The sequence below is a fragment of the Sinocyclocheilus rhinocerous genome, unplaced genomic scaffold (genome assembly GCF_001515625.1).
Source record: "Sinocyclocheilus rhinocerous isolate Xijiao unplaced genomic scaffold, SAMN03320098_v1.1 scaffold2613, whole genome shotgun sequence".
Lineage (NCBI taxonomy): Eukaryota > Metazoa > Chordata > Actinopteri > Cypriniformes > Cyprinidae > Sinocyclocheilus > Sinocyclocheilus rhinocerous.
The window spans coordinates 273,741-287,486 of NW_015650705.1; the positions used below are offsets into that span (position 1 = coordinate 273,741).

Genomic DNA, 13,746 nt, shown 5'->3' on the forward strand with positions numbered 1-13,746 from the left:
TTCTGTCCCCCTCACTTCTGAAATGATGGCTACGCCCCTGGTTGATCGTGCAGATTTGTAGTTCTCCTGGGACAACTTCTGTTCTTTACATGTAAATGTCCAAACATTTTTCAGAATGGAAGTTTGAAACAAGTTTATTTTGAATGGAACAAGAGCATTGTTGACATGGTGTACCAGAACAACATACCAGCCACAAAGGAAGAGGCTTGTGGAGATGTTGAGACAGGAGCTTGTCAAGCATCGATTCAACCCTTTCACAATTTTTTCCCCCAATGATGCAAGCACAGCAAGAATGTAGTGTAGATAATACAGTGCAGATGAAATTCTCTTCTAGATGTAAATGAAAGGCAAGATCAATAATTCAGCATAATTTATGTACAACAGCAAACACACACGCACGAGCACACAGCCATGTGTGTGTGTGTGTATATCCACCACAGCGCTGTAAAAGACTGATCTCTAGTTAGAAGTGTTTGTTTGCAGTTCTTGCTGCTAAAGGTGGCACAACCAGATTTAATTTTAAGGGGCAATTAGTTTTTTTCACATGGGTGATAGGTGTTGGATAATACAGCACTTTTTATTTCATTTGTACACAATATATATATATATATAAGGGATAATGTACATCCAGCCGGTTGTTATCTCAGAATAAACCCCGACAGGATGATCAGGACCCCGACGCGAAGCGATTATCCCGCTTATTACACGGCTAAAAAGATTTGTTTTTACCATATGTTGAAATTAATGCTGAAGTCTTCCATTGTAACACGCGGTGGTTAAGTGTTTCAGTCACAAGATGGCGCCAGACAGTCAACGATAGCGGAGTGACTCGATAAGCATATAAGTAGTACCGGTCAAGATAACTCGTAGTACCCGGATGAGCGGTGTGTTATTCAATTTGGCGGTTGTTATCTGGGAATAACATACCGCTGGATGGCGCGATTGACCAATCAGATTCAAGTATCCCACAGAGCCGTGTAATATAAATATATATATACACAATACTCCCTGTTGAAGAACTTTGCAATAAACTGTATTTTTGCATCTACAGCTAAATATGTTCTATAGTCAATAGAAAACACATCTATTGATGTGCTTCATTTCGCAGTAAAATTGAACTGTTTGGTTAAGATAGGCATGTCTGTGTTATTTGTTTTGAGAGCAATTACATTACTTTGGAGAAAAGTGTCAAATCGATTGAGAAAAACTTTAATAGAACATTCATTCATAATTATCAGGTATTTAATATGTTCTCAAAATGTTAACACAAAACTGTTATTTTACATCGATTAAACTTTTTTTCTGAAATGTTTTAGTTGGAACACTCATCTAACATTTGTTAAATGTTACTACTTGTTTAAAGGGATAGTTTACACAAAAATGAAAATTGCCATCATTTACTCACCCTTACTCTTATGTAACCAAACAGTTTACGGTAGCCAGTGATTTTCATAGTATGAACAAAAATACTATGGAAGTTGTAGAGGAATTTACAGTTAAGACCCAAGGACCAGATATGATGAATAAAAACCAGGAGTCATAGATGTAGTCAACTAAAGAAAAATTACAGAAGAAAGTAGTTTGCAGTTTCATCAGCAGAAGTCAGCTTAAACACTTGTGAGGAGTTTGTAGGCCGCTCAATAAAGCAGTAATTATACTCTAAAAAAGGTCACTAACTACTGTACGTCATTGCTTTAGGTAAAATGATTCTGGTTGGTTGAAACCGATACACTTAGAAAATCTCCACACATGTACGTAAATGATTGTGACAACCGATATCCAGTTTTAGGCGCAAAGTGGCCCACCAAAGACATATCAGCACTTCTAGCATCAGGTTGTCTGAAGATGTCCATTTCATCCTGGGACTAGTTATTACACACATAGAGAGAGAGAATACGCAACTTCTGCAAAATCGAGCGGCTCAGACTCGTACTCTTATCAGGTACTTTCCCAAAACATACAGATAGTGCGAGCAGTTTCTCAGAGAGAGAGAGAGAAGTTCAGACAATACTCAACTTTATTCTTTAATATCAAGGGATGGAAAACAAAGTAAATGTGTTAACTAGGAGTTGGTCACGTAGCTGAGGGGCCCTGATAACCTTTGTGACAGGCTGTCAAAATATATGTTAAGCATATGGAGAGAACCTTCTGGAAAACAAGGAGAGACCACATTCTAGTAACAGAATACACGCCTAACTACTTTGAGTGAACTAAAATCTAAGAGGTTAAATACTGATTAATAACTTGATTAACAACCACTCAAAAGGATATGTATGGAAGTGTCCGTGGATCCAGGATTGCACAAGTCAATGGCTACTGTCAACTGTTTGGATATCAACATTATTCAAAATATCTTCTATGGCGTTCAACAGAAGAAAGTTTGGAACAAGTGGAAAGTTCAGAGAACACTCAAAAGTAACATGAAATGGAATATTATGGTTTAAAAAATAACTAAATAATGGACACTTTGAATGTTCCGAGAACATTCAGAAATAATGTTTTCATAATTCTATAGGAACACTGGCAAAACATTCTTGGAATATATATATATATTTTAGCTGGGGTGTTAGGTGAGTAGGCGACTAGTGCTTCACTGCTGTCCGAAATGCATTCTGGGAAGACTTAAACTACAAATGTGATTTGATCATTTACCATTTACCTTTGAAGACACGTTTTTGACATGACAACGACAGATGTGATTACTGTAATTCCATTACAGTAATCCCGTAAATTAATTCATGCTGTTTGTACATTTTAGTGGACTAAGACAATGAAAACTAAAATACTGAGAGAGACATTCATAAAAGCACACAGTCATTTCATGATAAGAAACATCTTCCTATTAAGTAAAAAAAACGACTTTATTGGATAAACACTGTTTATGTGACACAAATCAGTTTTGCAAACAGTAATGCTCTCAAGAACATTGTCACAGGTTATCATTTATGTTTATATGGGCAAATGAGACAATAATCAATATGAACTGTATAAAAAGCTTTAAAAACAAACAAGAACTTCAAATGGCATCAACAAATTAGTGTTACACTTAATATGCACATTCAACATTGGCAAAATGAACATGAATACAAAAAAATAAATATGTGAGAAAGACAATGATTTGAATACTAATTCCACTGAAAGAAGATGGGAATGTATAAGTTCACCAATTTACTTTTGATTCAAATATTTTTCTGTGTTCTGAGCAATTTGTACTTTTGTGTTAAAACTGACTACACTAATGGGAAAACCTGAATGCGTTTAGACACTCTAGACATTTTTTAGAGTTGAAACGGATTTGAACTTGATGAACTGGGAGTTTGCGCTGTTCTATGAGCTCGGGATGCCACTGCCGATAGGAGGAGTGGAGAGCGGCGGCAGTAGGAGACTCTTGAGTTTCACTGACATGGCGGCGATCTCTGGGTCCTGAGTTTCATACATCTTCACCAGCCGGGCAAATTTGAGAACACCTGAAAGGCAAAACGCAGCAGTTGAAATGACAGCATTTTATTTGGGTTTGCATGCTTGCGCATTTAATCTCACCTTCTCCTTCATTGTTGAAGCCGTATGCTTTGATGACCTCCTGTTGGATCTGAGTGGCCACAGGAAGCACAAGCTGCAGCATCTTGCCCATGTCGTTGCAGGCGCTTTCTCTGGCTTCCTCCATGCGGGCTGCGTTCTCAGGCACAGAGAAAGCCTGGATCACCTCACTAAGAACAACTGCAATGGACGGGACAACAGTCTGGCTGAGTTTAAGTCAAGCCGTGACTCCTGAGCATATGATTTAAGGACTGACGTCTCACCTCTCGCCTGCTCTACAGTGAGCGTGGGCTGCTGTGCCGGGGCAGAGGCCATGCTGGCTCACTCCACAGGGGAGATTCACTACCGATATCAGTAAAGGCATTTTTAAGGAATTAAACTGCTGCAGCATGTGATGATTTATGCATACCTCTTTCCCTGACAGAACACACTTTCAACATCAACACGGGGACACTGGCTGCTGCTTTGTGCCACCATTATGGGTATCAATACATACTGTATTTATAAAAATACATAAATAAACATAAGAAAAAGAAAACTAAAAATGATTAGTATTGTGTTGTCTATCTGTAAATGATAGGGTGACCAGACGTTCCTGTTTTCTGGGGACAGGCCCAGTTTTTGGTCTCCTGTCCCCGGAAATGTCGCTGTTTTGCTGCACGTTCAAAGCAACCCGCAAATGTGCTGCAAAAAATCTTGACCAACAAAGAGAAACGGTTACTGGTTTCAAGGTAGTCACAAACTAACTATGCATGTTAAAGTAATGCATTACTATTTGAATGCACTATATATCAGGGCCTGAACAGGGCACGGGATCGTTTTAATTTCTACACACACTTCCTAAATATACCACGTAGGTGAAGGTATAAAAAAAACTAAATAATTACACATGCAACAACTGCATTTGCTGAAAACACGCATTCAAATGTAGCCTTAAATGCAGTTGGACTAATTTGGGATAGTAAAGATCCATTTCAAAAGCACAAACAGTAAAATAAGATTTGCATTGAAATTTAAAAAGTTGTCACATAATATTGAGTAGTATGTGAAAAGATTAAATACAATTAGATAATGTTAAAAAATATATTTGTTAAATAGTTGTTTATCATATGCTCACATAGAATTACATTTGCGATTTAAAGTGGTCGCAAATAAATGTGTGAATTTCTTTGACCTTTTTTAAATAAATCAAAATGTGAACTGTATTAAAAACCAACAAAAATGTTTGACAGGGAAACATCAAATTAATTATAATAACAGTATATGAAGCCCAAAAAAAAACAAAAAACGACCACATCAACCCCTTGATTATGATTATAGGGCAAAGACGAAATACCCAATAAATAATACTTAAATATACTGAATAAATAGCTGCACAGATTGCTTGCAAGCAGCCTCAACTTATATAGATTATTAGACATGTAATATTGATATTATGTGCTGTTGTTGTTGTTGTTATTATGAAGAATGAGAGCTCTGCTGGGTTCAGCTGTCATCTATCAGTGTATCGTTAGTTCCGCTTACCGCAAAACCACTGATTAACCATTCTTTCTGAGGTTCAGATGTAAATATATTAATATTTTATACCTAATATCTGAAATATTTCCATGTACTTACATCGATGATGCCAGTACTTAATCACAGCCTCTCCTGTGACGCACACACTTCCGGTGGGTACAGCCATAAAAGTGTCCGTGTGCAACTGCAACTCGTTTGATGAACCATAGAAGATGGCAATGGCAATGAAACTATCAATAAAGTCATAAAATGGACGAGGCTTTGCTACCAGAACTCTCTTAATTGGTGGACCGCGACTGGTATAAATAATACTTCTCTTATTTAACTCCTCACTGTGTATTTTCAGTTAAATTGCTCGTGAAGGTTGTACATTATCATCCTTTGCGGAAATAGATGGAGGTTGTCACGTGATACCTGTTACTTTACTCTGCGCTAGACAGCCTGGGCCAATAACAGTGGTCTGCGATTACAAGGAATCATTGATTTTGTAGAGATGCGCAGTTACTAATGTCTCATATTATTCACTGGAATTGATAAACTTAAAAATTATTTTATGTGATAGTGTTTTTGTTTTTCCATATTGAGACAAAAAAAAGTCCCGAAATTTTAATTTAGCTGAATGAAGGATTTGGCTTTTTGAGCCACCAAGCGCCCCCCCTGGAGAAAAAAAAAAACATTTAGTGAGTGACAATGTTTTTCCATATTGAGACAAAAAAAGTCCCGAAATTTTAATTTAGCTGAATGAAGGATTTGGCTTTTTGAGCCACCAAGCGCCCCCCCTGGACAAAAAAAACATTTAGTGAGTGACAAACATTAGACAGAAGCAGAGCCGACCAGCGCAAAACTAATAAGGAAGTCTGGTAAATATTGACACGTGACCGCAGCAGCGATTTCAACGTTGATTAATTAGTACATTTTCCCTCTGATTACAGTTTTTCAGGTATGAAATATGGAGCGTAAGCTGTCTGAGTTCAGAGCCCGAAAGAAAGCCCAGACTGAAGCTAAGGAACCTGCTGATCGTGTGATCCAGACTGAAACGAAAGCAATGAGCAATGATTCTCCAGCAGTGTGTACTGACACACCAGAACAGAAGCCCAACACCTGCCTTCAGAGTCCACACACAGAGGTATGACCACACTTACTACTTAAAAAAAAAACAACAAAGATACATAATTGGAAACACACTGGAAACTGCCCATGTCGTTTTGTCTAATGAACCCAATCTAATATTTTCCTGTCATTTTAGGATCACAATCATCATCTGCTGAATACTACATGTGGTCGATGGCTTCAGAGTGTGGCTCTTACACATCTGAGCCTGCTGAAAGTGCTGCTGTGGCTCGTGCTGCTGGGGCTTTTTTCAGAACTTGAGTTTGGCCTGCCATTTTTTCTCATATCGTTATTCTACTGGCTCTATGAGGGCCTTCGAAGCCCAAGAGCCCGACAACCTGGAGAAATGAGCGCGTATTCTGTGTTTAACCCTGATTGTCAACCCATCCTGGGAACTTTAACAGCCGAACAGCTGGAAGGGGAGATGGGATACAGGCCAGTGGTCAATAGATGAACGTGTTTGATAGGAAGCAAACCTTGCTTAATAAGTAAAAGTCTAAATGTGGATGTGTAAAGTGCACTTTGGAAACTTGTTTGCATTATATTAATGTATCCTAGAATCTTCTTAAATGATTTACTTGTATTTACATTAATAAAATGCTTTATTTGATTAATATATATACACACATATATGCTTCCTTGTGAGGGGAGTGTGGATAAATAAATTACAGTTTATTCCCATCATGCATCCAACAAATTAGAATGAGTCACATAATTTTAGTCAACACTCCGCTATAGGCTCTCTTATCCAAACTAATTCATTCAGCTGAAATGTATTACTAAGAGACAGGATTTCCTCTTGGATTCACTTACAAAAAGATAAACTTTCAATAAAAGGTCAGAAATGAGACTCAATTTGATATTAGCTGGATTACTATCACGCCACAGCTTCGTCAAGGATGACTATAAAATGAGTAGGCCTGCTGTAACCCATTTGAATCCCTCTTTCTGTCAAGACTGCATTTATTTGAATTCATTTCTACAAAAGGATTCACAGTTGCATGTGACTGCATGTTTTCAGGTGTATTTTATGCTCTTTGATTTAATTCAGTTTAGTCATTTGTCAGAAATCACAAATAGACCTACTGATACCAAGCAGACTTAATCGTTCTCATTTTTAGGTAGCACTAATGGTTTTACTGAAATAGCTCTGAGGTCAAATAAAGTACATATAAAGTATGACTTTTGTTGAAATTGACAGGAAAACTATGGGAGCTTGTAGAGCCATGGAATGAATGAATGAATGTATAAATGCAACTTTTTACCTCCCAATTCAAACATTTCTTCTGGCAATTCTGAGAACAAAAAAACTCAGGATTGTGAGATATAAACTCAGAATTGCAAGAAAAGCCACTTCATTTCAGGCTGCAAAGCAACAAAATGTGATTATTTTAAAGGGAGGAGGGGGGAGGGGGGGTGATTGATTATTTTCTATAGCCACTGTATATCTCACAATTCTGTTTATAACTCACAATTCTGACTTTTTTTCCTCAGAATTTGAAGAATAATAGTCAGAATTGTGAGATAAAGTATGTTTTTTTTAATCTCATGATGGAAACAAGCTTCCATAGAAAACTATCAGTTTTCTTCTTCACAAATATCATAATGCATTCCACAAATGATTAAAGGGTTAGTTCACCCCAAAATGAAAATTCTGTCATTAATTACTCACCCTCATGTCGTTCCAAATCCATAAGACCTTCGTTCATCTGTGGAACAAATTAATATATTTTTGATGGAATCTGAGAGCTCTCTGACCCTCCCATAGACAGCAACGCGACTGAAGTGTTCCCAGGTCCAGAAACATAGTAAGAACATCGGTAAAACAGTCCATGTGAATTTTGCGAAGCTACGAGAATACTTTTTGAGAGCAAAGAAAACAAAAATAACAATTTATTTAACAATTCTTCTCCCTCAAGTTACGTCTTCCGCCATTTTGGAGAGTACCCAAGAACGTAATCAGCGTTGTTTACGTTCGAGGGGGAAAGCATGTGCATGAACGTAATCAGCGTAATCGGCGTTGTTTATGCTGTAAATAACGTTGTTTATAGGGTAAAGCGTGCGTATGCGTTGTGATACTCTCCAAAATGGCGGAAGACAGTAACTCAGGGGAGAAGAATTGTTTAATAAAGTCGTTATTATTGTTTTCATTGCGCACAAAAGGTATTCTCATAGCTTTGTAAAATTGAAGTTGAGCCACTTTTGTCACATGGACTGGTTTACCGATGTTTCTGTCCTTACTACGTTTCTGGACCTGGGAACATTTCAGTTACGTTGCTGTCTATGGAGGGTCAGACAGCTCTCAGATTCCATCAAAAATATATTAATTTGTTTTCCAAAGATGAACGAAGGTCTTACGGGTTTGGAACGACATGAGGGCGAGTAGGCCTAATTAATGACAGAATTTTCATTTTGGGGTGAACTAACCCTTTAATTTCAGTAAGGTTTTTACTTGTGTGAATTAAATGGTTTATTCAAAAAAGAAAAGTTCTGTCATTTACATCGCCTACACTACACTGTTATTTCAAATCCGTATGGGTATCTAAAGAATAATGACAAAATTTTAGGTGAACTATTTCTTTAAAAAGAAAGCAACACAGCGGGCACTAAGACCCTTCCTTTCAAGAACTACAAGACAAGCACAGTGTACACGACGGTACGACGTCTTCCTGTCCCACAGTGCAGCTGAACTCTGGAGCCCCGCTGGACACGGACTGCGATTAAAGTAAGAGCACAGAGCTATAGATATAAACCCCCGAAACACTCACTTACTGCGAAATATCCGTCTGCATCATAGACTGTATAAAAACAGGTCTGCACCGCGACATTGCACACCAATAGCATATCGCCCAGGACTGCACAGTGAATTAACGCTAAGAACGAGTATACCATGATTAAAGAGTAAAGACGTATGTGTTTTATATAAGTGAGTGTGATAACAAAAATTAGAGTTTTGGGGACAAATGGTAAATTATTTTGAAAACAGTGTCTTCGCGTCTTACATGCCAATTGTTCTTCAGACAATAATGTTCAGAGTCCATTTCATAATTACTCATTAACCATCTATACAGTTCATGACTATTGTCAAAGTTGATGTGCTTTATCATTGTGTTCTGTGATCAAGTAAATACAAAAATATATATATATTGCTACTGTGTTATTGATAATTATTAAAGACTGTTGAATTAATCTTTTCAAATGTTCAGAAAAATTCACCTACATTTAGATCTAATCTCAAACTTTTTTGTTTTTGTTTGCCTTTCCCTCTATATGGGTCACCACTGTTAGATACAAAGATAATGTGTCAAATATTATTATATATGATAAATCTAGCATGAACTTTAATTTAAAAAAAAAATGAACTGAGACTCTGAGGATGGAGTCAGATTAGCTGCATCTGTTTAATTGTTAAATCTCCAACAAATTATTTACAGTTGATATATCATAGGTTGAGACAGAAAATATGAGAACCCCGATATAACAACATAAGAATTTTGTGCAAATCAGGTATAAAATAAAATATGGCAGCAGGATATTCAGGATGATTTGACAATGGATATATATATATAAATAAAATTTCATAAATATCTGTTTGTGGTAACCAAAACAGGGACGCAGCAGTGAAACTTTATAAAAGATGAATATTTGTATATGATTGTCAGGATGTAGTAATGATGTTCTTCTTTTTCTTAATTAATATTATATATTAATCTATACAAAATCTACACAATGTGGACAGATTGTTTTAGGGATGCATGATAACGTAAATGTCATAATGCTGATCAAATAAACAGAAAATCAAGTCAAAAATCTTAAGAATCACATTTTTTCCAAAAATACATAACGGTAGTAAATCAATATTTTAAGTTTTATTTTGGCTAGAATCTCATTCCTGGTAATGTTCATATAATAGTGACTTGCACAACTTGTCGTCTTTTGACTTTTCCCCTGGTTATTTGCAGTAGGTGTCTTTCTGTTTCAGCTGGTGTCATGGCGAACAGACCTGCAGTGCTGATGCGGCTGGTGGCTTCAGCCTACGCCGTGGCCGAAAAGGCTGGAACTATTGTCCAGAAAGTGCTTCAAAGTGGAGAGCTGGGTATCGTTGAAAAGGTATGGCAAGTAGAGGCATGTTACCAACAAGGATGTTGATCCAAAAAACACTTGAGATGATCTCACCACACTTGAAAGGTCCTAAGCTCTTAACTTCCAATAAGACCCTAAAATCTGATTGGTTGAACAAATATGTTGATCCACTATTACTAACACGCCCTACTTGGTAAAATCAAGGCTGATTTTGGCTTATGAGAAGATAACATTACTGTTAATGTAGTAATTAATTTAGGTGGTAAAATAGTTTTTACATATGCTTTTGACATGATGTTTTTGTAACCTGTGCTTTTGGCACAGTCAGGAGCCAATGATCTACAGACACTGGCTGACAGGCTTGTTCAGAAGAGTATATGTGCATCCCTGTCGAAAAGCTTCCCTAAAGTCACTATCATCGGGGAGGAGGTACGTACGTCTCCTAATATGAAGTCTGTTTTGGCTCCAACCAGTGGAACATTATATTTTAATTGAGAATTGTAATTTATTTGTGCAGGAATTACCAGCTGAGGCTGTTGAAGAGGACCTGATAGAGAACGGACAAAGCAGCCTAATTCTACAAAAATCTTGTCCGGATCAGTATGCCAGCCTGAAGGAGGAAGAGGTAAAGAGGAATAGGAAACAGAATATGGGCATAATGCTTACAACTGTGCTATAAATGTAGAATATACTATTTCTGAAATAAAAAGTAATATTTCATCTTTCTCAGCTGGTTGTGTGGGTGGACCCTCTTGATGGCACTAAAGAATATACAGAAGGTGAGCAGATAAACAGCTTTCAACATTTTATGTCACATGATAAAATGTCAGACAATAAATTACATCTCTTCCACTTCTATTCTTTGAGTTTTGGTCTTGTTCAGCTGAGACTGTAAACATAATTGTGCAATAAAGCACCTAGTATTAATATCTGTTTGGGGTGATGTGATCACAAGTGGTCAGCATTACATATAGGTGTAAACGAGGTCTACATTATGTCATCTGATTACACAAACCACATTTATAATCCACATTTTATTTATATCCACCCATGTTCCACTCTGTCTAGTAGTGTTGTCACGGTACCAAAATATCAATAGTCAGTACCAATACCAGTAAAATTTCCAAGATTCTTGGTACCAATTTCTGTTCCATAGCAAAAACTATTGTAACTGTTTTATTCTAATTTTTTATTTTTATTTCACTATTTGAAAATAAACACAAAGTTCTGTCATGAATCTCTAGATGGCGCAGTCCAATATAGGTTCTAACTCAATCTGACATAATGACATCATTATTCACATGGCGCAGCTGATTGGTTTCTTTTTTTGCATCAGCAGCCAATGAGCTGCTCAACATTCAGATACTTGGCTAGTGCTTACTGTAGCAGTTACAGCGCGCTTCAGACACCCTCCACCTTCCCCAGCTCCACCTGTATAGATCTGCTATGGGGTAATGTCATGTATGTTATACATGGGGATTATTTCATATTAGTGGTGGCAAGATGAAGCTTTGAAGCTTCCGGCCAGATGTGTTGAAAAGTGGTTCATTTCTCAAGGCTTTGAATGCAAGCTAGGGACACCTGCTGGTCAGGAGTGTGACAGCGCCAAAATGTGTGCTACATGGTTAAAAAGGGCTTGATACATTAGCATATACAGCCATATAGTAAACACACGATAGATAGATAGATATAGATAGATAGACAGACAGACAGATACAGTAGATAGATAGATCTGCACTCAAACAAGGCTTCAAACTTCACCAGTGACGTCACTTCAGTAAAACGATATAAGCCTCGATACAGAGCACTGGAAGTACTTGACATTTTCGACACAAGCTTCGAAGCCTCAGTATCAGGCGTAACATCACTATTTCATATGTTATATGTGCAGCAGCAGTATTTTTTACATGCCCACAGCAGCATGTCTGTGGATGTATTGGCAGCAGCAAGTCTCTGTACTTGCTCTGCCGCAGCAGCATAGCAGATCTATTTCACCAAGACTAAACATATTAACATTGCCATTTATACTACCATGCTAAACTCTCAGAGAGTTGTCATAACAAAAATATATGAAATGAATAAAATTTGTTAATTATTAATGTTATTAATAACTATAAGTAATAAAAATAAGTGGTAAAAATAAATGGATTATATACAGTAAGCATGCAAAGAGTGGTCACTTTATAATTTCTTTCATATAATAAAACTTTCAGTTTTTACAACCATTTCTTACTATGTGTAAGTAAGTTGTTGTTTTTTAGCATGTGTGTTTGGCAGTGTTATTTTTTAGGATTACTGATAAACTACTGTCGTTTGATTTCTATTATTTGTATTTATTTATTTTAATTTATATTTTGAATTGTTTTTAGCTTTATTATTTATTTTCATTTAAATGTTAATTTTTGAAATTTTGTTGTACATTTTTTTTTCATTTTTATTTAATCTCTTTATTTTTCAAATGTGTATAGGTAGTATTTATAACGTTTTAGCTTTTAGTTTTGGATCTGTTTTTAGTTGTTTTAATACTACAATTGATTGCCAGCATGCACTGAATTGACTTGGTACTCAGTACTACTGTACTGCGGAAAGGCTGGTATCCTTAAGTTTTAAAAATTTAAGTATCGATTTAGTACCGAACTACTTGTACTTTTGACAACACTACTGTCAAGCACACAGATTAGGCTTTTAAAATATTCGTTGACGTGAGACAGATGGACTCAGTTGGCACATGCGTGAAACATGGTGGAGCTGTCTGCAAGTCTGCACGGACAGAAAAATCGAGCTACACATAGACAGTGTTGCGTGGACATCAGCAGACTGCTTATGTTAAAAATTACGCACTGTCTGCGAAGCAGAGCAAAATGCGGACAAAAAAAGTGCACTTCAAATGCATTTGGATGTTTCTCAGACAGTGAAGGATAGCCTGTTCACTCACCTCTCAGCAACAGTCCAACTACAAGTGGTTAATTGTGGAGATTGAGGTTAATATTGGGTGTAAATGGCCTTGGCTGATCGAGTTGCTTGAGGCAGATGTTGATACCAGGTGTAAATGGGGCTTAAAGGTTTGGTCACATTTAAAGGGGTCATATGATGCTGCTAAAAAGAACATTATTTTGTGTATTTGGTGTAATGAAATGTGTTTATGCGGTTTAAAGTAAAAAAAACACATTATTTTCCACATACTGTACATTATTGTTTCTCCTCTATGCCCCGCCTTTTTGAAACGCGTCGATTTTTACAAAGCTCATCGGTCTGAAAAAGCGAGGTGTGCTCTGATTGGCCAGCTATCCAATGCGTTATGATTGGCCGAATACCTCAAGTGTGTGAAGGAAATGTTACGCCCCTCACCATACTGTGATGCCTTGTCCCGGAGCAACGAGACAAAAACATTAAAACCCATTACAAAAGAGGCATTTGTTGCATCCAGTGGGGACATAATAACTGATTATAATGACTTATACTGTCGTTTTACGCGTTGCGTGCGTTGCATTGCGCCGC

At 37.0% G+C, this 13,746-nt stretch overlaps 3 protein-coding genes across 9 annotated transcripts in view; 2 read left to right on the forward strand and 1 right to left on the reverse strand.

Annotated features, from left to right (window-relative positions):
- Positions 1–3,281: 3,281 nt before the first annotated feature.
- grcc10 (gene rich cluster, C10 gene) lies at positions 3,282–5,240 on the reverse strand. 3 transcript variants are annotated; one of them, XM_016517679.1, is made up of 4 exons: positions 5,155–5,240; positions 3,801–3,879; positions 3,541–3,717; positions 3,282–3,467 (listed from the first exon to the last, which is right to left on the reverse strand). In XM_016517679.1, exons 2-4 carry the CDS (start codon positions 3,850–3,852, stop codon positions 3,328–3,330), a joined length of 369 nt encoding a protein of 122 aa, XP_016373165.1. In that variant the 5' UTR covers positions 3,853–3,879; positions 5,155–5,240; the 3' UTR covers positions 3,282–3,327. The 3 variants fall into 3 exon arrangements, with proteins under 3 accessions (XP_016373165.1, XP_016373167.1, XP_016373166.1); XM_016517681.1 differs by having other exon boundaries at positions 3,801–3,891; positions 5,179–5,212; XM_016517680.1 differs by having other exon boundaries at positions 3,801–3,889; positions 5,155–5,210.
- A 34-nt stretch (positions 5,241–5,274) lies between these two features.
- Positions 5,275–7,183, forward strand: saysd1 (SAYSVFN motif domain containing 1). Of its 3 annotated transcripts, none has more exons than XM_016517676.1 (3): positions 5,275–5,354; positions 5,988–6,181; positions 6,302–7,181. In XM_016517676.1, the coding sequence occupies exons 2-3, from the start codon at positions 6,005–6,007 to the stop codon at positions 6,617–6,619; spliced, it is 495 nt and encodes a 164-aa protein (XP_016373162.1). In that variant the 5' UTR covers positions 5,275–5,354; positions 5,988–6,004; the 3' UTR covers positions 6,620–7,181. The 3 variants fall into 3 exon arrangements, with proteins under 3 accessions (XP_016373162.1, XP_016373164.1, XP_016373163.1); XM_016517678.1 differs by lacking the exon at positions 5,275–5,354 and adding an exon at positions 5,823–5,911 and having other exon boundaries at positions 5,983–6,181; positions 6,302–7,183; XM_016517677.1 differs by lacking the exon at positions 5,275–5,354 and adding an exon at positions 5,826–5,915 and having other exon boundaries at positions 6,302–7,182.
- Positions 7,184–8,811: 1,628 nt separating this feature from the next.
- bpnt1 (bisphosphate nucleotidase 1) overlaps positions 8,812–13,746 on the forward strand; it is a 13,015-nt gene continuing 8,080 nt past the window's right edge. For all 3 annotated transcript variants that reach the window (XM_016517673.1, XM_016517674.1, XM_016517675.1), the window contains exons 1-5: positions 8,812–8,890; positions 10,148–10,275; positions 10,573–10,677; positions 10,766–10,873; positions 10,979–11,027. In XM_016517673.1, coding sequence (XP_016373159.1) covers positions 10,156–10,275; positions 10,573–10,677; positions 10,766–10,873; positions 10,979–11,027 — 382 coding nt within the window. In that variant the 5' untranslated portion in view covers positions 8,812–8,890; positions 10,148–10,155. The remainder of the gene's footprint in view (positions 8,891–10,147; positions 10,276–10,572; positions 10,678–10,765; positions 10,874–10,978; positions 11,028–13,746) is intronic.